Source organism: Halichoerus grypus, chromosome 12 (genome assembly GCF_964656455.1).
Source record: "Halichoerus grypus chromosome 12, mHalGry1.hap1.1, whole genome shotgun sequence".
Taxonomy (NCBI): domain Eukaryota; kingdom Metazoa; phylum Chordata; class Mammalia; order Carnivora; family Phocidae; genus Halichoerus; species Halichoerus grypus.
Window position 1 is genome coordinate 61,919,413 of NC_135723.1, and position 22,833 is coordinate 61,942,245.

The window sequence follows — 22,833 nt, forward strand, 5'->3', positions numbered from 1 at the left end:
CTCTCCACTGTGGGCCAGCAGAAGGCTGGGTTCAGAGAAGGAAATGGTAAAGAATAATGACCTGCCAGGGCAAGAAGTGTCCTGTGACTGTCACCTCTCTGGGCCCTTGCTGTCAGGACAGGCACGCAGGCAGATTTAGACACAGTGGAAGGGGGCGGGGTGCTCAGCCCCTCCCTGCTGGGGACATGGAGGCCCACTTCAGGGCCGGGGCTGAGTTGGGCACGGTGTCCTGCAATCCTGTGAATATTTAGCTGGTTCTGTCCCCTTTGCTGGCTCCTGCCTATGTAAACAGCCACCAGAGTTGGGGAGGCAGAAGCCGGTGGCAGCGGCGGGGACAGGAGACCGTGGGGAGGGAGGAGGGCCGAGGCTCACAGCGAGGATAGGACGGAAGGACGCTGACTGAGGGAGCCACCTCTGAGCCCCACCATGGACAGCAGGGCGTGGGGTGCCCTCATCCTCTGCTTGCTGAGCCCGTTGCCAGTTGTGAGTAGCAGACACAGACCGTCCTACCTCCCCTGCTGGGCTCCAGATCTGGGAGCCACAGGGCTAGATGGGGGGTCTAGCTGGAGCCTGGTGGGGTCCCCACTGCTCTTCCCCAGCACAGGAGTTTCTTCCTATTAAGCAGGTTACTGGCCATGGCTCAGAGACCCCCTGCCCCCTCTCCCCGCTTTCCGTCCTCCCCTCCCCTTCCTCCCTCCCCTTCCCCTTGCAGCTGCTTGGCTCTGGGTGGCTCTGACTAGGAAAACCTGGCTAAGCTGAGCTACCTCCCCGTTGCTTCCCTCCAGGCCCTGTCTGGGCCCTCCGGGGGAGGCTGTTAGGGCCTCTCCGGCTCTGCTCGTGTCTCCCAAGTCTTCCCTGAGCTACAGGTCCCTAATTCTTCCACAAAGTCTCCAGACCCCTCCCCATCCCCAGCATCCCAGGAGCCACATTTGGTTGCGGCCCCTTAAGAGGGTGTGGCCGGGGACCCGGTAGGTCTGCGCGGTAAGTGGAGAACAGCTGCTCCCTTCCCGCATTTGGGGGACTGTTCCTCTCTTGATAGCCCGGGGCTGGAGGGGCTCTGGCAAACTGATGTGCTGGAGAGTGGGGTGTCGGTCGGGGCCCTCCCTGAATGTGCTGCGATTTCCCAGCATATTCCAGGTATACCGCATAGTGATTTGGCAAGTTTCTCTGTTCTGCTGTGCTCTCCGCAAGTGTAGCTCGCATCTGTCACCCCACAACGCTAGTACCCTACCCTCGACTTTATTCCCTGTGCTGTACCTTTCCTCCCTGCGCCTCTCCTTCACCTGTTTTGCCCTCCCCCGCCTTTTTTTTTTTTTTTTTTTTTTTGCCATACAGGTAACTTCTTTTGCCTTCCCTTCTGCAGTGAAGGAGTCTTCTTCATCTCCTCTGTGTGCACCCCACCATAACCACGCGTGCTCTCTCTCACCTCCCCACCAACCCCCAGCCTCCCCCCGCCTCCCCTCTGCCTCCTTCACATCTCCTTATCTGGCTCTGACATTCCTGCCTCCCTCTTATAAGGACCTCCTGTCCACCCAGATAAGCCAGGATAATCTCCCCATCAGAAGATCTTTAACTTAATAATCCCCAGCTACAAAATCCCTTTGGCCCTGCCAGAGAGCATATTCAGTTTTCAGGGATTAGGATGTAGACATTGCGTGTACGAGGGGCATTGTTCCACCTACCAAGGTACTTTGTGCAGAATTGCATCCAGAGAGCAGGAGTGCAGAATGGGGGGAGGAGAGCAGGGATGGAGGAAAGGCCCCGCACAGATGAGTTGTGGGCTCAGCCAGCTCCAGGAGATCTTTGGAAGACTTGTGTTTAATGTGTCTCAGAACTTACTCCCATGAAATGAAATTGGGAGGCATCTGTCCAAATGTCCATCTTTCTTTCCTTCCTCCCTCCCCCACTTCCTTCCTTCCTTTCTTCCTTTCTTCCTTCCTCCTTTCCTTCCTTCCTTCTTTCCCTCTTCCTTTCCCTCCTCCACCAAGTGCCTTTGCCAGTGCCATGAGCCAGGCCCTGTGCTTAGGAGCAGGGGCGCAGAAATGCACCAGGCTTTGTCTCTGTCCTAAGGTCACTGGGACCAGAGAGCCCCGAAGGAGCAGCCGATCAGCTTGGCCTACCCCCTTACCTCCTTCCCGCAGGTATCCAGCCATGTGCACCCAGAGTGCGACTTCATCACCCAACTGAGAGAGGATGAGAGGTCGTGTCTGCAAGCAGCAGAAGGGAAGCCCAACACCACCCTGGGTACGCCGCTTGGGAGGGAGGGGGTGGCTTCTCGATTCCTTTATCTCCTCCAGCCTCCTCACTCTGAATGCCGGAGGGGCCCGTCCCCCCGAGTCTGCTCTGCTCCCATCTCTCTCTGCAGGCTGCCCGAGCACGTGGGATGGGCTGCTGTGCTGGCCGATGGCAGGCCCCGGCGAGTGGGTGACTCTCTCTTGCCCCGATTTCTTCTCCCACTTCAGCTCAGAGCCAGGTGAGGGTTCCGGGTGTGGTGGTAAGTGGGGGAGATGAGGTGGTTTCATCTGGTGATGCCAGAATATGGCAGGCACATCCCTGGCTTTGGGCGCAGTAGATCTGGATTTGAACACCAACTTCCCATCTTCCCATGTGACCTTGGGCAAGTCACTCAGCCTCCTGACCCTCAGCTTCCTGACCTGTGACCTGGGGAAAACAAGAACATTAACCTTAAAGGGGGTGAGGATTGGTGAGCAGAGCATGGAAGTGCCGGACCCAGGCCCTGACCCCAAGTGAATGTTCTGTGGGTGTTAGCGGGAGGGCTGTCTATGGGGTGGAGCGGGCAGAAGCTATCTGACTGTTCAGGTGTTACCAGCTGCCTAGGGGGAGGGAGGAGGGGCTGCACCTGGAACCCAGGACCCTGGGGGGAGGAACACCCCCTCTCTGCCAGTGGGAGGAGCTGTCTGCAGACCCTGCCAGTGTCACTGGATGGTCCACAACTCCCCCACCCGTCCTGGAGAGAGAGAAGGAGCGATAACCAGTTCTCTGTTCCCACCTCTGCATGCCTCCCAGGGGCTGTGAAGCGGGATTGCACTATCATGGGCTGGTCTGAGCCCTTCCCACCTTACCCTGTGGCCTGCCCTGTGCCCCTAGAGCTGCTGACGGAGGAGGTAAGAGGCTTCTGGCATCTTGGAGGAAAGGTCATCGTGGATGTTTGTAAGGATGGTGGCCTGCACAACTGGAGGGGTTACCATTTCCATTGTAGCTAGCAGGTTGGAATATTAATTGCAGAAGTTTCCAGAAGATGGTAGTGTCTGGAAAAAGAGGGCCCAGGTCTTTTGCTAATTGCCCAAGGGTGACACGTGGGCCATGTGGGCCATGGTGCTGGGAAAGAGGGGAGGCAGAGGGCAGGGTGGGAGTTGTGCTGGCTGCCTTCTCCTTGGCATGCCCTCTCTGTGCCCAGGTCTCCAGGGCAGGAGTTTTGAGTAGTTCCAGGGAAACAGAGGCTCCTAGTGGTCCTGGGCACGTTCCTTCCCTTCTCTGGTCCTCGGTCCGTGGAGTGGTGTGCACGCCCTGCACTTCCAAATTGAGCAGGGCCTTTGCAACGTGCTTCTGTGCCCCCAGTCCCGTATCTCCTTCCCCTCAGCCCTGCAAGGCAAGGCATGAGTCTGACCATTTTTCAGATGAAAAAACAGACACAGTTTGGTGATTGCCTGCACCCCTCAGGGGTCCACGATCCCCTCCCTCAGGCTGCACCCTCCATCTCCATTTCAGGGTGGGGGTAGGGTGCCCAGGCTGGACTTTGATGGATCCAAATACCTGTGGCTACTGCTGGCTGCCCCCTTTCTTTGGGGGACATTGTGTGCCCAAGATGGTGAGGCAGTAGGATGTCAGTAAACAAGCCCCATTTCCTTGTGAGCTTTTCTCATTCCTCAATGAATGAAGAATATACCAATGAATGAAGCTGTAATTTCTCTGCTGTCTGTCCTGCCCCAGGAACAGTGAGAGTCAATCGTCTCCCTGTCCCCTCCCTCACCACCCCCCCACCGCCACCGCCCACCAGCGGGTCAGGTGCAAGACAGGCTGTAAACAAACACTTCTGTTCCTGAGGGAGCTTGCCACGGTTCCCACGGGTGCCCCTGCCCCCAGATGGGGAGTTCTGGGGTAGAACTGCGAGCCTTCGCCTGCTCCGTCATCAAGCCTCCCCTTCCCCAAAGTGCAGCCACTGAGACTTTCTCTGTCTCTACCCTCCCAGAAATCCTACTTCTCCACGGTGAAGATCATCTACACCCTGGGCCATAGTATCTCCGTCGTGACCCTCTCCGTGGCCATTGCCATCCTGGTTGCTCTCAGGTTTGCCGTCCTCTTCACCTGCTCAAGAACCTTCGCTGCCTCCTTATTGCCCACAGCACTAAGCCTGATTCCTTGCCTGGATGTTCCGGAGGTTCCCGGATCTAGGCACCATGGCCATTCCTGGCTTTTCCTTTCCTTTCCCCAGCATGTCCTCTTTCCACCCCTTGCAATCCAGGACTCCCTGCCATCTCTACACCTTTGCTCATGTGGAACTTACTCAATTGGCTTGGAATGCCCAGTTCCTTTGTTCTTGATATACTGATGTCTGTCAAAATTCGAAGCCCAAGTCCCATTTGCTTTAAGAATCCTCTTTGCCTCTCCCCATGATACCCTTCTTGACAATTCCAACCCTTTGACCATTGCCCCTCTTGAGACCCCCCAACTTCAGAGTCTGAGCCCCACAACATGGCTTGTGCTGTTGTCTGTCTCATGGGGCTGTGTCTCATCTCTCTGAGCACATAGGAGGCTCCCCTGGGCAGCACCCTGCCCTTTCTGCCTCTGTCCCCCGCCTCTGAGCTCCCCAAAGGCAGGGGCTGGTCCTCTCTGTCTTCTCGCCCATGCTGAGCCTGGGGCAGTGGCTGGTCAGCTGTCCTGCATGGCTACACCTGAAGCTCCAAGTGCAGCCCGGTCTGACTTGAGTCAGTTCAGTTTGCCTTCCACCGTGCTTACCGTCCTCCCTCCCCGCTCCTCCAGGAGGCTGCACTGTCCCCGGAACTACATCCACACCCAGCTGTTTGTCACCTTCATCCTCAAGGCGGGTGCTGTGTTCCTGAAGGACGCCACCCTCTTCCACGGGGAGAACACAGATCACTGCAGCTTCTCCACGGTAACAGCTGTGGCTGGAGGGCCCCGGGGTGGGTTGGGGGGAAGGAAGGCTGCATTAGAGACAGAGATGGGCCCGTCCAGTCCTGGGGGCTGACCCTGGGGCCCTGCAATTGTCAGTTACAGGACAGGAAACACCCTCTCCCTTCCCGCTCCTCCCCAGAGTCAGTCCTAAATCCCCATGCCAGTTCTTGGATCCTGGGGCCGATCCATGTCATTTCCATATCCCACGTTCCCCTTCCCGTTCCTTATTCTGTACTCCAACTTAGCCCACACTTCGCCCCAGCAGTCTTTGCATTCCCTACCTCCCTGAACATGCCAGCCTGTCTGTGGCTGGATGTGGGTGTGTGCGGGGGTGAGGCAGAGCTGGGTCCCTCCCTCAAGAGCACCCAAAGGGCCTAGGGGACAGAATGTACCAGGTTATGGGACCACTGAGTGGGGGAGGGAGTGTTGAGAACTGGGCTTCAGGGAGCAGGTGGCTTTGGAGCTGGGAGGGGGTGAGAGGGAGGGAGGACACGTTAAATGGAGGGACCAGGGTGAACAGACTCTCACAGACAGGAAAACATGAAGCATGTCCAAGAACCAGAGAAGGCATAGGGGGACAGGAAGGTGGGAGAAGCAGAGGAGAATGAAAATAAAAGACAGTTGGGGGCAACGTGGAGGCCCTGCACTCTCCAGGCACACTAAAACTGTGCTGGATATGGACAGATACACAGGCGGACAAACCAACAATGACCTTAATGAACGAATGAAAGAAACAATAATAATGATACATATTGAGCATTTACATGGCGGCATTGCACTAAACGCTTTGCATATATCACCACCTTTTATTTCCTACGTATATTTTCATTTTAGTCCCGTTTGTACGTGAGTGGGCCTGGGGCCAAGCTCAGGCCACCTGAGCTCAGAGGTGGTGCTCCTCACCCCCGACTGATGAGCAAGTCTTGCGGTGAATGAGCGAATGCAGGGTGAGGGCCCGTATGTTTGCAGAAATGAATGGGGATCCATATCCACAGCTCTGGGGATGGACATGGGGTCAGGAAGGACTGAATGCAAGTGAAAATAGTAGCAATTCATATGCAGAGTTTCCATCCAATCCTCATGATGAGGCCATGTGAAAGGTATTGGAAGTATTTCCTTTGACAGAAGAAAAGGTGAAGTCTGGGGAGGTTACCCAGCTAATACCTGCTAAATGTGAACGCAGATCCCAAATCTGCGCTCTTAACCACCACATTATTCTACCACGGCCCCTCTGGGGCAGCCCAGGGTGGAGGGGCCTGGGTGGGGTAGGGGCCCCAGTGGGTGTCCAGCTCTAAAGAAGCCAGGCCCCCGGCCCACAGGTTCTGTGCAAGGTCTCTGTGGCCTCCTCCCATTTCGCCACCATGACCAACTTCAGCTGGCTGTTGGTGGAAGCCGTGTACCTGACCTGCCTCTTGGCCTCCAAGTCGCCCAGCACAAGGCGAGCCTTCTGGTGGCTGGTTCTTGCCGGCTGGGGTGAGCACCGAGGCTGGGTAGGGCACCAGGGGCTAGGGGAGGGCTGGGAATGCACAGGGAGCTCACCCAAAGGTCCCTTCAGCTCACTGATGATGACACAAGGCCCAGGGGGGGAAGGGACAGCAGCCTGTAGTCCTACAGCTTCCGGGTCCCACCTTCCCGGTGCCCCATGTGGCTGGCAGTGGCGGTGGCAGGTAGGGACAGATCTCTGAGCCGAGGATGCAGACCCCTTACTTGTGTCTCCTCTGTACCCCCACAGGGCTTCCTCTGCTCTTCACTGGCCTGTGGGTGTGTTGCAAGGTGGCCTTTGAGGATGTGGTGTGAGTCTGGGGGGCTACCTCATCCCATGGTGCTGGGTCCCCCTGGGGTGTGGGCTGGACAATCAGGCAGTGTGGCGGTCCTCCAAGCTGGGGAGAGGAGGAGACCCCAGTCCTGCCTTCAGGGAACTCCCAGGCTCGGGCGCAAGATGGGAAGGCCACTGTGGACAGCATGGAAGGGGCAGGACCTGGGGTGGGAGGGGCCCTCAGATTCTCAGGGTGCTGGGTTCAGGGAGAGGTGAGGGTTGGGGACACAGTAAATAGGGGCCTCCTGGAAGAGGGGAGGTTTTGGGGTCAGCAAGAAGCAGCTAGGTGGAGAGAGAGAGAGAGGGTAAGCCTAGCATGGATTGACGCACCCCTTTGGAAGGGGGTCCCACTGGCTGAGAGAGGAGATAAGGCTGGGTGGGCATTTTTGGTGCCCCCATCAGTCCCGGCCTGTCCTCTCCTTAGGTGCTGGGACCTGGATGACAGCTCCCCTTACTGGTGGATCATCAAAGGGCCCATCGTCCTCTCTGTTGGGGTCAGTCCCTGGGGCAAGCGCCCTCTGCTTTATTCTCCCTGGGTCGGCCGAGGGGGCTGTAGGGCAGGAAACATGACTCCTGGCTGGGAGTCAGGATACCAGGGTTCTTCAGCCTGGCTCTGCCAGCTTTTCTGTGAGGCCCTCTCTGGCCCTCAGTGTTGGTAAAACACGGGGGGTGGTCTCCATAGTACTTGGGCGCCTTCCAGCTCAGAGTTGTGATGTGTCCGGTGCCTGACTGTAGATCATGTGCCACCGCAGTGAGGCTGGTGTGGGGGCAGTGGGAGGGGGGCGGTAGCTGAACCCACCCCCGGCTGCCATGCTGAAAACAGGGCAGCCGGGACTGGTTTGCGTGGCCTTGGGGAATGTGCGCTTGCCCCCGATTTTACCAAAAGTGGGGGACACCTACTTTGTGTCAGAGTAGACCCTGGGAGGTGCTAGAGGCAGCATGACAAGGCCTGACCCCCTCACCCTTTATTCCAGGGGCTGGAGAGGGAGGGGGACCCTGAGCCCCTGAGCCCCTGCGTTCCACATGGGACCCCCCAGTCTCCAGGATACAAGTTCTAGAGCAATGACCTACACAGCCCTCTACCTGCACATCCCCTCTGTCTCAAGGATTTGGGGTTTCTAATTCCCAAAGAGGCCCGACCCAGGCCACCAGCCACTCCTGACTCTTGCCTTTTACCTTCCCCCACCTCTATTTCCAGGTGAATTTTGGGCTTTTTCTCAATATTATCCGCATCCTGCTGAGGAAACTGGAGCCGGCTCAGGGCAGCCTCCACACCAAGTCTCAGTACTGGTAATGTGTGTGCACACGTGTGTGCATTCGGGGACACTGGGGACATAACCGGAGTGGGAGTCGGTGTGGTTCTGTTTCATTCACTCTCCTGAACCGTGCTCCTCCCTAAGCTTCCAGGGAGAGAGTAGATCTGGTCCCTGCCCTCTAGGAGATTCCCCCCAACCCCCAAGTGGGGACGATGGAGGCTCCAAATATCCAGTTACCAGGCCAAACAGACTGATGAGTGCTGGGGTCCACTTCTGTGGGATCCTGCGGAAGGAGAACTTTTCTAGATGAGGGGATGGGAGTGAGGTTTGGTTAGGGAAGACTTCCTGGGGGAGGTGGTCTTTGAACCAGACTTTGCTGCATGGATGTTGACTGGAAAAAATTGAGCATTTGGCAGTGAGAACAGCAAGATCCATGGCCCCGAAGTAAAGAAGCCCTGCATTGTACCACACTGTGTTTGGGGAGGCTGGTGTTCTCCAGGGTCCCTGGTGCAGAGAGTCTGTATGGGGAACTGATGGAAAGTGGGAGTGAGCAGGGGACATGTTCTAATTCCAGCCTTGGGTGCCTAGGGCTTGTCTTCCCCTGCAGGCGTCTCTCTAAATCAACGCTTCTCCTCATCCCGCTGTTTGGAATTCACTATGTCATCTTCAACTTTCTGCCTGACAGTGCTGGCCTGGGCATCCGCCTCCCCCTGGAGTTGGGACTGGGCTCCTTCCAGGTGAGGGCCCCCACAGGGACTCTTCCCACCAAGTCCTTGGGCAGGAGGGAGGCAGTGCTGCCCTCAGGTTTGGTTGAGTTCATGGTAGGTTGAGGGTTACTAGGCTGGTTATTCTTTCTTTCATCCATCTATCTTTCTATTCATTCAACTTTCCCTGAACCCATCTACTCATCCATTTACCCATCCATCCACTGATCATCCATCCATCCTCCATCTATCTATCCATCTATCCATCCACCTACCTATTTACCCATGCATCTATCATCCACTCATCTGTCCATCCCACATTTACTGAGCATCTATTATGTGCCAGGATCTGTGCTCAATACTGGGAGCTGCAGAAATAAAGAAAATCAGAGAAACAGGATCAACAGTACAGCCTTAGCAGGCTTGTTGTGATGATTACATGGAACAATGTTCCTGGTACCTCCTTCCCTTTCCCCAAAGACGTGGCCCAGGCCACAGCCTGCGGGTAGGTGGAGGAAAAGATAGTAGAAAGATTGTGGACATCTTATGGCCAGGCCATTGTATTCTGATGTGGTCCTTTCTCTTTGGCCCCACAGGGCTTCATCGTTGCCATCCTGTATTGCTTCCTCAACCAAGAGGTATATAACTCTCCAGGCTATCCTTAGTCATTGAGTCTTCCCTCCCACCAGACCTAAGGCCACTTCTCTTCTTCCCAGGCCCTGTAAATTCCAGCTCAAACTGAACCTTGACTCCTATGATCCTTTGGGAAGCTTGGTCTGCCCTGAGCTTCTAGATCAAGCTGAACCTGATTGCTTCCTGTTAATGTCCTTTATCCATCCCTCTTCTGGGCTGGACTAAATATACTATCCATTCAGGACCAGGGATGGTCTAAAAGGATCCCCCAGTTCTGTGCTCCTAAAACTGAACAAAAGTGAGAGTGGAGGAGGGAATAAGCCAGCTCTAGGAGAGACAGAGGAACTGAAAAAATCAGGGGCAGACATAAAGGGGGCTAGGAAAACAGAGTCAGGTGCAGCAGCAGAGACTACGATGGAGAACAGAGCCAGGGATCCGGAGAGAAAGCACCTGGAAGAGAGGGCCTTATGAAAAGAACAGACCAAACAGAGGAGGACACACCCATGACTAGACAGATAGTGCCGATACGCTTGTAGAAATATGGAAAGATGGCAGGGAGAGGAAAATGAAAACATTCCACCCAGGAGGCACCTTACACCTGTCCCTTGGGACAGACTAGCTTTGCGGGAGAGGTGGGAGAATTTAGCTTAGTGCCCTAGACCCCAGGCCCTGCTGCTGTGTGCACGGCAGAGTGATGGGCTCCCTCTTGTGGCATGGATTTGCCGTGGGCTCTGATCCGCCGAAGACCTGGGTGCACGTGCCATCTGTCAGCTGTGAAATGGTGCTCGCCCCTCTCCTGCCACCTCTGTCCCTGACTGGCTCCCACTCTGCTGACTCTTCACTCCCACCCCAGCCACCCTGAGTCTCACACAGCCTTACCAGGTGTCTGGGTGCACACACAGGATTGCAGTATCTGTTTGTAGTGGCTGTTGGGTCCTGTAGGCATTGACAGGGGTGAGGAACAGCCCTGGCTGAGGCTGCGGGGACCTGGGAAAGAAGCTTCCATGGAGAGCTGTGAAGGGATCCGTCCCGGGAAATCATATTGGGGACCAGATAGTTGTATAACTCTGGTGATGGGGAGTTTACTACTCATAAATAGCTCTTCTGTTGTTAAGCACCTGTGGAGAAGCTCACCTTTACGTTGAACAGAAATCTGTCTCCCTTTTGTCTTTCACTATAGCCCAAGTTCAGCTGTCGGGAGTGGGGTGGTCACAGCCTCTCAGCTCCCTCTGACCCCAACAGCCCCTTGGAGATGTGACAATTCAGATTCCCCTGTCCTCCCCCACCCCCACCTAGGTGCTTTTCTTTCAGGAATCCCAGTCCCCTCACCTGCGGCTCCTTAGACAGGGTTCCGTCTTCTCTCCCTTTAGGTCATATCCTCTGGACAGGTTCCCAGTGGCCATAGTTCAGTTCAGTGGGCAGGGAAGGACTGAATCCCAGAGCAGGGGATGGGAAGTACTCAGGGAGGACAGTGTGGTTAGGTGGCCAGAAATGGAAGAAAGCACCCATAGAAAATGTCTTTAACCGGACTCACATAAAGGCAGTGCTAAAAGTTAGAGAAAAGAGCTAAAGGGAATGGCCAGGAATACTCACAGGAAGGAGGAAGTAGTATCTTCCAGAGATAATACTTAGCGGTAGCTACGGCCAATCATGGCTTCTCCTCTCCCAGGAGTCCATGTCTATGTTTCTCCCGCGTGGGCTCTCCCTATACCCCGGAGTGGAGCACAGAAGTAGAAGTGGGACCTTCCTAACATCTTCTCCCTTGCCCCTGGAGGTGAGGACCGAGATCTCGCGGAGGTGGCACGGCCATGACCCTGAGCTGCTGCCCGCCCGGAGGGCCCGCACCAAGTGGACAATGCCTTCCCCCTCTGGGGTGAAGGTGTTGACGTCTGCCTGCTAGGCTGGCCACATCACGTGACTGGAGCCCACACCTGAACTTGGGCAGCTCCAGTGGGCCCACCACCCTCTGCAGGAGCAAGAGGGACCAGCGCCCTGGAGAGCCCTCAGGCCACACCTCCGCCGCAGCTGCTGCCCCACCCTGGGCAGGGGCAACCCTTTCACCCTGTCCTGCACCTGTCCCGCACCTGACCCTGGGTCCCTGAGTGTCTACCTCTGACCTCCTCGGTTGCTCAGCCTCCATTCTCCTGTTCCTCCTCCTGGACTCTGGGCCATAGCCCAAGGCCAGAGGAGCCAATAAAATTGTAAACAAATAGATACGGAGTTTGAGTGAATACACGTGCCCCAAGGGGAGGGACCTACAGCCTTGATTTGATCTCTGGTGCACAAATGCCTTTATCATTCCTCTGCTGTGTTCCATCCCCATTATTAATCTGCGCAAGAATCCTCCTGCTTAATTTATTCTTAAGACGTATTCTTTTTTTTTTTTTTTAAGATTTTATTTATTTATTTGACAGAGACACAGCAAGAGAGGGAACACAAGCAGGGGGAGTGGGAGAGGAGAAGCAGGCTTCCCGCGGAGCAGGGAGCCCGATGTGGGACTCGATCCCAGGACACTGGGACCATGACCTGAGCAGAAGGCAGACGCTTGACGACTGAGCCACCCAGGCGCCCCTCTTAAGACGTGTTCTCTCTTGTCTCTATCTCCAATCCCATCCCTCTCCTCCCATAGGCAAACATCCCAATGTGTTTAATGTGAATATTTGTGTTTCTGTGTGTTCTTGCAAAATAGGTAGTATTTCGTGTGTGTCTGTACTTTCGATTTACATAAATTTTGTTGGTTATATGCTCCATCCTGCTTCTAACATTTTCCCCTCAGCATTCTGCTTTGAAGACATCCACCCGTGTTGCCGTGTGCTCATCTGGTCTCTTGTTTTGACTGCCATATGGTGCCACATGGTGTCATCGCCCACGTCTGACCCGTCCTGTCTCCCCCTCTCCCCCGCAGGTGAATATTCACGCACTTGTCCCCTCATGCACCTGTCCAAGTGAGCCTTTCTCCAGGACACAGACTCAGGAGCAAAAGTGCCGGGTCATCTCATATGCCTTTTCTTCTGTGATGAGGCCTGCCAGATTGCGCTCCAGAATGCTTGCAAAATCTGCACTCCCACCAGCAGCTCCACCAACACTTGGCATTACCCAGCTTTTTAATGTTTGCAAGTCAAATGGGGGTAAAGTGACATCTCATTGTTTCAGTTTGCATTTCTCTGATAACTAATGAGTGTGAGCATCTCTTCCAGTGCCTATTAGCCTTTTGGGTTTGTTCTTCTGGAAATCGCTTGGGTCCCTTACCCTATTTTTCTCTGGCATGGAGATTTCCCAATTCTAGGTCTTTCCCTTATGTTCTCTCCATTGTGTGCCTTCCTGTGTCCTTACTGCCTGCTGCCCCCAACTCGGGTGAGCGCCCCTGATGTAATGCATCATCACGGTCAGTCCTTCCCCCACCCTAATCCTTGGCGGCAGGGAGGAGAATGAGAACTGGGTGCTGTCCCTGGGAATGTGTTTGTAGACTGATGGGAGATTTGAGTGCAGAGAACAGGCAGAAATGGACGCTGCAGATCAGGATGAAATCGTTCCCATTCTTGGTCAGCCCACAGCAGATCTGTGGTGTGAAACTTAGCTCCATTCCCTGGCCTCCAGGAAGCCTTCCAGTCCTCTCTGCCATTCTTGCTCTGATGCACACACCCCAACCCTCAAAGTCATGAGGGTTCCAGTGAAAGGAGACTCAGCCAGATGAAACCCAAGGTCACATTGGTGGCCATGATGCCCAACTACCCAGCACCTTCTTGGTCAGACAAATGTCAAGGTGTGATTCCAGTCTAAGAACCTTCCTTTAGCCTCAGATCATAAAAGTAATTCATATTCATTGCAGGGCATTGAGAGATGTAGACAGGATTTAAAAAGAAAATAAAAAATCAGCCATAATCTTATTACCCAAAGATAGTCACTGTTGATATTTTGGTATGTTTCCTGAAAATTTTTTTTTCCTCTGCATTTCTGAACCATCTTGAGATCATACTGTATTTATAAATTTGTATTTTTTATACTTAAAACAAACATACACTGTATAAAAATGGCCAATAAGCACATAAAAAGATGCTGACTGTCATTAGTCTTTGGGGAAACTGCAAATCAAAACCACAATGAGATATTGATTCAGCCCACTAGGACGGCTGGAAGGAAAAAATAGATAGCAACAAGCATTGGCCAGGTTGTGGAGAAATTGGAATTCTTCTACATTGCTGGTGGGAATGTAAAGTGGTGCAGTTGGCTTGGCAGACAGTCTGATGGTCCCTCAAAAAGTCCAGCATTGGGTTGCCATACAACCCAGCAAATCCACTCCAAGGCACATAGGCAAGAACATGGAAAACCTCCATCTGTACAAAAACTGGTATATGAGTACTCCCAGCAGTGGTATGCCTCATTGCCAAAAGATGGAAACCCAAATGTTCACCATTTGGCGAATGGATAAACAAAATGACATAGATCCATACAGTGGAATATTATTCTGTAATAAAAGGGAATGAAGTACGGACACGTGCTACATGGATGAACCCTAAAACATGGTGCTCAGTGAAAGAAGCCAGGCACAAAGGGCCACCTATCATAGGATTCCATTTCTGTGAATTTATGTCCAGAATAGACAAATCTGTAGTGACAGAAAGTAGGTTTGAGGTTTTCAGGGGCTGGGGGAGGGGAAAATGGGAACTGACTGCTGGTGGCTGTGGGGGTTTCTTTCAGGGGTGACAAAATGTTCTAGAATTTGCTAGTGATGAGAGTTTTACCCTCTGTGCCTGAAACCCCTGAATTGTACAGCTGAAAAGGGTGACATTTATGACATGTGAATTACCATCTCTCGATAAAGTTACTTAAAAAGAGTCAACAGATTGTTGCTACAGAACACTGTAAGACTTTTTTCCTGCCACATAATTTGGGAGGCCTATCGAATATTCTTTGTTTAGCCAAAAATTACTTGACAAGTCTTCTATTGGTGCAAGTTTTAAAAAATCCATAGTTGCAATGGCAAACTTCCTTATAGACAATTCTTCATGTACATCTCAAAAAGAGAAAAGCTTCAGAACAAACTCCTAGACCTAGCATGTTTGACCCCATGCAATGCACACGAGAAGCCTTTTAATTCCTACTGGCAAGCTGTCTCCCCAAAGAGGTGGCCTGTGCATTCTTGCACAGGAGGGGTGAGTGTGACCGTTTCTCTGCCTCGTCATTATCCTCAACAGCTTTGTCAGCCCGAGAGTCAAATGGTGGGCTCTCGGAGCTTCGCTGGTGTTAGCAGTTAGTGTTAACGGTTAGTTCATGGTTAGTGTGAGTGGTTAGTTAGCAGTTAGCCTTCGCAGTTATTTCGTGGGGGTAGCAGTGGTGGAAGTGGAAGCTCGTTCCCTGAATTGCCCATCCCTTTGCTAGAAGCTTCACTCGTAGCTTGAAGTCTACGCCTTGCTCCCTTCCGGTTTCAACTGGAACCTCAAATTCCTGCTACTTTTCTAGTCTCTTCCACCATGGGACCTGGACTGGGACTACGGTGATGGTTCCGATGGTGACTGGGCCCATTCCTTGACTGGCCAACCCTTCCCTTCTCCCGGCTCAGCATGCACATCTGCAGCAGGAGGGAGGGGGTTATCAGGCGACTTCCGAGGGCTCAGAAGGGACCTTGAACGAGGGGAGTTGAGAAGAGCAATGCTCAACTTGGCCACCAGGTGGCGGAATAACCGCGGCCGAGAACCCTGGCTGGGCTGAGGCAGTGCGGTAGGAGGACCGACCACGGGAACAGGGCGCTTGCCTCCCAGGGCCTAGCCTGGGGCACAGTGGGCCCAGGGGGCTGCTGGAAGAAGGCGCTTCTGCTCTGGCCAGCATAGGACGGTTCCAGTTTTGAGGTGGACGAAACTGGGAATTGGAGGGAGCGCCGGAGAGAGAGAACTGGTGTTCATTGGAGTCTGTGCAGAGTTCCGATGCGAAGGGGGTTGCCTTGGGCCCCTGGTTTTGTACGGGATGGCAGGGCAGGATTTGCCATCACCCACATTGATCTCCCTTCCAGCAAGCTGCTCCCTCAGGCCCTGAAAGGAGTTTCCGAAATGGAAGGAAGAAATTTAACTTCTCTCGTGTTGTGGTCAGCCCGTGTTCCTTTACACTGTGCGGCAGAAGCAGGGATAAAAATGAGTGGCCCCCCTCACCCCAGGAGTGTTGGGGTGATCCCCAGAGGTGAGCCCTAACCTGGATGTAAGAACAGGCATGTGAGACTCAGACTCTCTGGACCGTGGGAGCTCAGAGGACAGAGTGTGGGTGAGGGTAGGAACAGTCGGGGAAGGCCTCCTGGGGGAGGGGACTTGTGTCGGTTGTATAGACCTTAGAACCTCACCAGGCCAAGTGCCACCATCTGCTGGGCAGGAAGCAAGAATGTGGCTGGTTTCAGCTCGGAGAACAATGCTTGGAGGAAAGGTCCGGCAGGATGGGAATGTGAGCATTAGATCCAGGTTTGGCTTCCCCCAGGGACGTTCATGGGCATTCCTGTTAGGGCTCTGGGCCCTGCTGGGCTGCCCATTCTTTCACCTGGTAAGGATTTCCAAAGTACTTGCTTAGGCAGCAGGCACTCTGCTAGAGCCTAGAAATAGGGGCAAACCACTCCAGAACATTCCTACACAGGAGGCTTCTGGTCTGGTTAGAGCAGATAAGACTGAGGACTCTACTGGAAACAACAGGACCCCTCAGGCTGGGTTAAACAGAAACATGGTGTATTCGGGGACATGAGGGACCTCGCTTGTCTCCAGGAGTGCGGCCAATAGCAGTGCGCAGCGCCACCAGGGGATCACTGTGACGAATTCCCCACTGCACCACTTTTGCTAGCAGACACAGCTGCTCACACCAGTAATACCGTGGACAGAATGCCAGACACACTCATGGCTGTCCTGAGAAGCCGAACTCCTCCACTGCCATGCTTGCTAAAAACTTGATTCCACCTGGCACTGGCTTCCTCTTGTTTTTCTCTTCCAAACCTAAGTCTACAGACTAGGTCCTGACCCTGCCCACCAGGGGCGCGGTGGGGAGGCTGGGACAGCCAGTTCTGACTTCTGCCTTTGGAGAGAGGGTCTGCAGACCGTGGCAAGCTCCTCAGACGTAGGAAGGGCATTCAGAATATGCTGGCTGGCCACAAACATGACAGATGTCCAGTGCTGGGAGGCGATCGTGCCACTCAAACAATTGCATAATAATGGCGGCAGGTAATGCCAGGAGAAATAGAGGACCATAAGAACAAATATCTGAAGGACCAAATCTAGTCTGAGAATGTTAAAAAAAAATGCTTTCTGGGGAACGGACATCTAAGCTGAGAGTGAGAATTTGGGGTGATACCACTTTCCCTGGGGGGCACCATCTGGCAGAGAGAGTCTTCTGGGGTTTTGCCCAGAAGACTTCACTGTATTTGCAAACAAGGGTCTGTGCTGGGGACCTGTGGGTCAGGGCGCGGAAGCGGCAGCAGTTTAGGTGAGGTGTTGAGAGAGAGATCTGGCAGGACGGGCGGGTACGTCGGAGGGGAAGTGTGGGGCTGCTCGTGGGGTCTTTAGCCATGGACAGGCCCCCACTGGAGCGGAAGGCAACGCTGTTGGGAGTCTGGGAGAAGGGCCCTGGAGGGAACGACAGGAGGGGCTGCATCCCCCAGGCACGGGGGTTCCCCAGCATGAAGGCTGGTGATGTCAGAGGGGGCCCAGCCAGGGGTGGGTGACGTGGAATGGGGAGCACAGGGCAAACTGGATAGACATCCAAGACAAGGCCGCAGATGCAGAGGCCCGCCCAGCAGGTGGCAGGGGTCACGAAAGACCCAGGCACTTGCCCCCACCCTCTGGAAGCCTAATATGTCCAGCCCGGCAGTCCCACGATGGCCTCATCCTCCCAACTTCGGGGCTGTCAGGTGCCCAGGCCCTGGAACCATTAGGAACAAGCCTGCCTACAGAGGTAGAGCCAGACTCTGGAGAACAAGAAATCACAAACCACAGGTGATGTCTGGGACTTTTGTTTTTGAGAGTCCGTTCTGTCTCTGTGTGCTGTGTGCATCTCTTGTGTGGCTACTTCTCTTCCAGAGAGCTCCCACTCTGGGGCTCTGTGCCTCCGCCCCCTACCCCCCTTCCTTTCTCTCTGTCTGTCTCTATCTCTCTGGCTCTCCCTCTCTCTGGCTCTCTCTCTGTCCCTGTTGGTCTGTTTCTCTCTGTTTCCATCTCCCTCTGTCTTTCTTTCTCTTACGGGGCCCCAGCTTCCCGCCGTGGGAAGCGGTGGGACAGCGCATGGGGTAGCTGGCCTGTCTCTATGATCCTGGCTGTCTGGGCGCCGGGGCTGGCCGGAGGCGGCTGGAGCTTTCTCTTGCATCCAGATGGCCAGCTGCCTGCATCTGTCAGAATTCTTCTCGGCTTCCCTCCACCCAGCCCCCACAACTGCTTTTCTCTTTCCTCCCTGTCTTCCCTCCAGACTGTTCTAACCCCTGCATGCCTTCCAGAGCCGGAGTGCTGTGTGTGTGTGTGTGTGTGTGTGTGTGTGTGTACTGGGTACCGGGGAGGACAGGTGGGATGACACAAGCCAAGTTCACGGACCCTCCCTGTGGGCGTCCCCGGGAGCAGGTCAGGCTGCTGGGGCTGCCGGGCAGCCGGTCCCCTGCCTCAGAAGCACCGTGTAAGCGGTGCAGCCTGGGGCACATTCCCATGGTTACGGGGCTGGGAAAGGCCAGCAGCTGGGTGGCCCCCAGCTCCACTGGGCGCGGTGCTGGCACGGAGCAGCTCTGGGCTCCCGCTGGGCAGGTCTCTCCCCCCCCCCCCCCCCCCCCCGCCCCACAACAGCCCATGGCCTGTGGAGTCAGGTGGAAGGCAAACAGCCCCCGGAGCAGCCTCTGGGAAGGCCAAAGGCTCTGTGGGGGGTGGATGGCCGTGGGAATGAAAGCCTTGCGCACCAGCTGGCTCAGCACAGACCTGACACCGAGTCCTGGCCTTGCCCCCAGGCCAACCCCTGACTGTCTGCAACCCAGATTCCTTCTGCAGCCCCTTCCTCAGTCCGAACCAGGCCGACCTGGAGCCCTCACCAAACACAGCCTCAGCCCTCCACCTGGGCCCTGCCGAAATCTTGATCTTGACCCTGACCCCAGCTTTAGTCTTCTGGTCTTCTGCATACTCCCACTGGAGCTGTGCCCTGGGGATCAAACAGAAAGGAGGGAAGGATCTGGAGACCTAAGTCCTGCTTTTGGGGGCAGGTATGCATGCTGAGAACAGATGTGGGAGGGACTCGGGCCGGCCGCACTGGGGGTTCAAAGGTCAGAGGTCAGTTGGGGGGTCAGAGCAATCCGAGGAGTCCTCCTGGGAGAGGCAGTGGCATGTTGGGCCCAAAAGGATGAATAGGATTAGAAGAGGGGAAAGATCCTGGCAGGGGGAGCAGCTGACACGAAGGTGGGGAGACCCAGAGCACACGACCCGTTTGATCAAATTAGGTCTTTCAGAAAGGGATAGTGCTGTGTGTGTAGAGGTTTCTCTGGGTTTAGTTGTGCATGGCTGGAGCACAGGAAGTGTCCTGGAGGCCGCGGAGTGGAGAGTGGAGGGCAGCCTCTTGCACTTGTCCTGCACCTACGAAGTGCACAGCCTCGGTGGGAAGATCTTCATGCCGGGTGCCCGTGAGCCTCGACAGCTGGGGCATCTCCCACTTGGCAGGGGCAGGACGGCTCCTCCTGCTGGTGTCCCAATTCTGGAAGCGTCAACCTCCTCTGCCTGGAATTCCCCCCCCCCCCCCCCAGATCCCAGGAGTAATTCCTGACTCTCCATTGGGAGGTTCTGAAGCCTCTTCCCGACGTGACGAGGAAGTTCCTTTCCACAGCCTAGGCTGGACCAGCACAGCTCCCCAGCCTCATCCTCTTTCACCCCCTCCTCCGCTGCTCTGCCCTGGCCATGCCCACTTTCTCTAGGTCCCCAGAACCCCTGGGGCTGTGCTCCTATCAGCTCAACTGTCACTTTCCCTGGCACCGCCCACAGCTGCTGCCTTCCACTTAATCCCTATTCAGCGTCAATGTTACCTCCTCAGAGAGGCCTGGCCTGACCGCCTGGTGACATCACTCACTGTCACATTGCATGTGCTTGTTTTTATTTTCTTCATGGCACTCAGTGCTAATCACAGTTGATTCTCCATATTCGCGGTAGTTATGTTCCATAACGTGGCTGGGAACACTGAATTAGCAAATACAGAACCGTCGTTCCCAGGAGAGATGCAGGGCGAGGCAAAGCCTCTGTTCACCACGTTTTCGTCCTCCGGTCTATGTGTAACCTTGTTTTCTGTGTGCTTCTGTTTGCAGACACCTTATTTAATATGCATTATTGACTCATTAACATTGAGCTCAAGGCCAACAGCGCTGTAACTCCTGAGTGAAAGAAGCTTGCCTAGCACACGTTATTTTCTCCGTAAGGCGCATCACCGCCCCCTGGCACCGAGGACCCCTGGCCAGCACATCTGCACTGGGCTTGAGGGCCATTTTAAAGAGCAGGATCACCAACAAACAGCACAAAAATGTGACAAACGTGCCAGTACACAGACCATGAAAAAGATGGCTTGTTTACAGTGTGTGAGCTGAGAAAAGAAGATAGGGAGTCTCCTTGCTGGACCTCGGCCAGGAACAGGTGCTTTGGGCCCCTCAAGTTCTCCACTGCTCTGTTCGGGTCTGAGGTGACTGACAACAGGTGAGTATTGACTTGGGCTACAAACAACCTTAGCTGGCAGGCAAATGCGCGCACACGGAATCTGCAAATAACCTGGGTCGACTGTATGTTATTTATGTTTTCATGTTTATGGCCAGGCCTCCCTATGTCGTCTTCATTGCCCCATTCCCAGCACCAGAGTCAAGGTCAAGATTCAGAGTAGGCACCTGATAAAGATACACTCACACCCACACCCTCACACATTCATTTACACACACGCATACGCCCAGAGTCATTAGGAGTTCTCAAAGTAGAAAAGATGGGACATCTCTCTTCCTGCTGCCCCTCCCTTGGGCACCCCAAGCAAGGGAGAAAAGGAAGATTCTGGAAAAGGGCGGTAGGTGAGAGTCCTTGCCCTAAAACTTCCCCTCTCGCTGGCCTCCCGTCCTCACGGCCATGCCTGCCATCCACCGGAGGGAAAGCGGTGTGTGGGCACGTGTGCTGTTTAAACTCCCTCCCGTAGGAATCCGTGCGGGTCCACGCAGCGTGTATGCAGCCTGGCTGAGGTGCTCTGGGTCCCGGCCGAGCAAGAGCAGGTCGTGCGTGCGTGCGCGCGTGCGTGCGTGCGCGCTCGTGTGGAGGCGTGTGCGCGGGCACGTGCGCCAGCCCTGCCCTGCCGAGGCCTGCTGGCTTCCCAGCCCCTGGCAGGGCCTGTAATCATGGGAAATTTCCCAGCCCGGAACTAAAATGAAGGCTGCCCCTGCCGCCACAAGAGCTGTTGGGGCAGCCAAGCAGCCGGGAGGAGGCTCTGCTAGGAGCTGGGACTTCTGGGGAGGCTGGGGTGGGGACCGGGCAGAGAGGCCGCGGAGTGGAGAGTGGAGGGCAGCCTCTTGCACTTGTCCTGCACCTACGAAGTGTCAAGCCCCGGGGCCAGTGAGTTCTGCGCTTCGGCCGGCTTCAACCTCACAGCAGCCGTGCGACGTAGGGACTGTCCCAGTCGTACCGATGCTAGACTTGGCCTCCCAGAGGTTGTTCAGGCCATGACGCTCCTAACTAGCAGAGCTGGGGTTTGAACGCAGCGCTGGGCAGGGAAAGGGGTGCCCTATGGGCCAAGGAGGAACGGGTCCCCTTGGGGGAGGTTTGATTCTCTGGTTTTTAGTATTTGGTGTTTGGCGTAAGGAACGCCCAAAAGAGGCCCTTGCGCGCCCCACGGTCCCCCGCAGGCGGCTCTGCTGGGCGGGAGGGCCCTCCTTGAGAGGGTCTGAAGCAGCCTCTCAGGAGCCTCTGGCTCTTGGGTGTGTCTGCCGGGCCTCTTGATAGCCCCGCGGGGACCTAGTGAGGATGCTCACGTGGCCGTGGACACGTGCACCACCAGTCCACACAACCCCGAACCAGGCTGGTGGCGAGCCCGACTGCTTCACACCAGCCCCTCAATCCTTTCCGTGTTTGGGTTCCGACCAGCATTTCATGTTCTTAATGAAATGGAAGAAAATAGAGCACATCACACCTAGTGGGGGTAAGTACAGTGTCTCGAAATGTATTTTACATATAGATGCATGTTAATGCTGAATCACAATGAAAACTGTATTTTGCACTGAGGGTGAGGTAAAAACAAGTCTGGGAAACAGTCCTCTAGGTTTTGGGTCCTATTTAGGTTCCTGCAGCCGCTGCAGCAGCCTCGGATCTCCGACGGGGCTGAGCCCGGAGGCCGCCAGCTCCCCCGACTGCTGAACCCAGCCTGGCTGGGGTAGGGGCACGCAGGGAGAGAAGCCGCCTGATTTATTGATGGGTCCTAGCTAAAAGGGACCACTGTGCAATCATGCTCACTTTAGTTGTAACATCTCTTCAGCCTTGTGGAAGTCAGTAGCATATCCTCTCCGTTCCACAGATAAGGAAACTGAGGCTCAGACAGCTTCATCCGCTGCCCAAAGTCATGCAGCTCATGCACATCCTAAGTGGGTTCAAATCCAGGTCTGAATGACCCTCTTCACGTGTGATTGCAGCACTTCCTCTGGGCCCCTCTGGGACTCAGGTAGGCAGTGACCAGAATGTACCCTGAGCCTCGCACCCCACCTCCGTGGTGGTCACCCCCTCCTCCCTCCTGTACCCCCAGTGGTGGCTCCAGCCAAGTTCCTCTGAGGCTGCCTCCCCTGAGGGCCTGAGGGATTCGGGGGGGTCTAATGAGAAGCAGCTTATTAATCCTGTGACCCTGAGGCAGGGCGGCTCCCGGGAGGCATGCTGGGGGCGTGGGGAGGGTCCAGCCTCCTGCTGAGCCTATTGAGCAATCCTGGGGCCTGCAGCCCAGCCCAGCCCAGCCCTGGGTTCATTTCTCCCTTCTCCTTTCCCCAGGCAATTGGGCAATTCACAGCAGGCCGCCTAAGGGCCAAGGCCACATTGCTGGTGCCCTGGAGGGCGAATTCTCCCGCGGGCGCCCCACCTTCACAGAGCTTCCTGGAGCCCCACGAGGCTGCCCCTTGGGCCTCTGGCTTCCCTCCCTCTGCCCTGCCCAAGGCCCAAGCCCAGGCCTCCGCCCTCAAAGCTGATATGTTCCTCTGGGGTACCAGAGTGAGCATGAATCTGGAGTTAGTTGGACCTGGGTTCATGCCGGGGCTGGATTCAAAGAACAGGGTGGCTATTGCCACCCCCAA

General features: G+C 55.2%; 1 protein-coding gene across 1 annotated transcript in view; it reads left to right on the top strand.

Annotated features, from left to right (window-relative positions):
- Positions 1-11,745, top strand: part of GHRHR (growth hormone releasing hormone receptor) — a 29,181-nt gene extending 17,436 nt beyond the window's left edge. The window contains exons 2-13 of the mRNA XM_078059851.1: positions 2,142-2,244; positions 2,366-2,473; positions 3,028-3,125; positions 4,211-4,308; positions 5,002-5,134; positions 6,474-6,627; positions 6,887-6,947; positions 7,395-7,464; positions 8,169-8,260; positions 8,834-8,963; positions 9,527-9,568; positions 11,338-11,745. Coding sequence (XP_077915977.1) covers positions 2,404-2,473; positions 3,028-3,125; positions 4,211-4,308; positions 5,002-5,134; positions 6,474-6,627; positions 6,887-6,947; positions 7,395-7,464; positions 8,169-8,260; positions 8,834-8,963; positions 9,527-9,568; positions 11,338-11,463 — 1,074 coding nt within the window. The 5' untranslated portion in view covers positions 2,142-2,244; positions 2,366-2,403 and the 3' untranslated portion in view covers positions 11,464-11,745. The remainder of the gene's footprint in view (positions 1-2,141; positions 2,245-2,365; positions 2,474-3,027; positions 3,126-4,210; positions 4,309-5,001; positions 5,135-6,473; positions 6,628-6,886; positions 6,948-7,394; positions 7,465-8,168; positions 8,261-8,833; positions 8,964-9,526; positions 9,569-11,337) is intronic.
- The last annotated feature ends 11,088 nt before the right edge of the window (positions 11,746-22,833 follow it).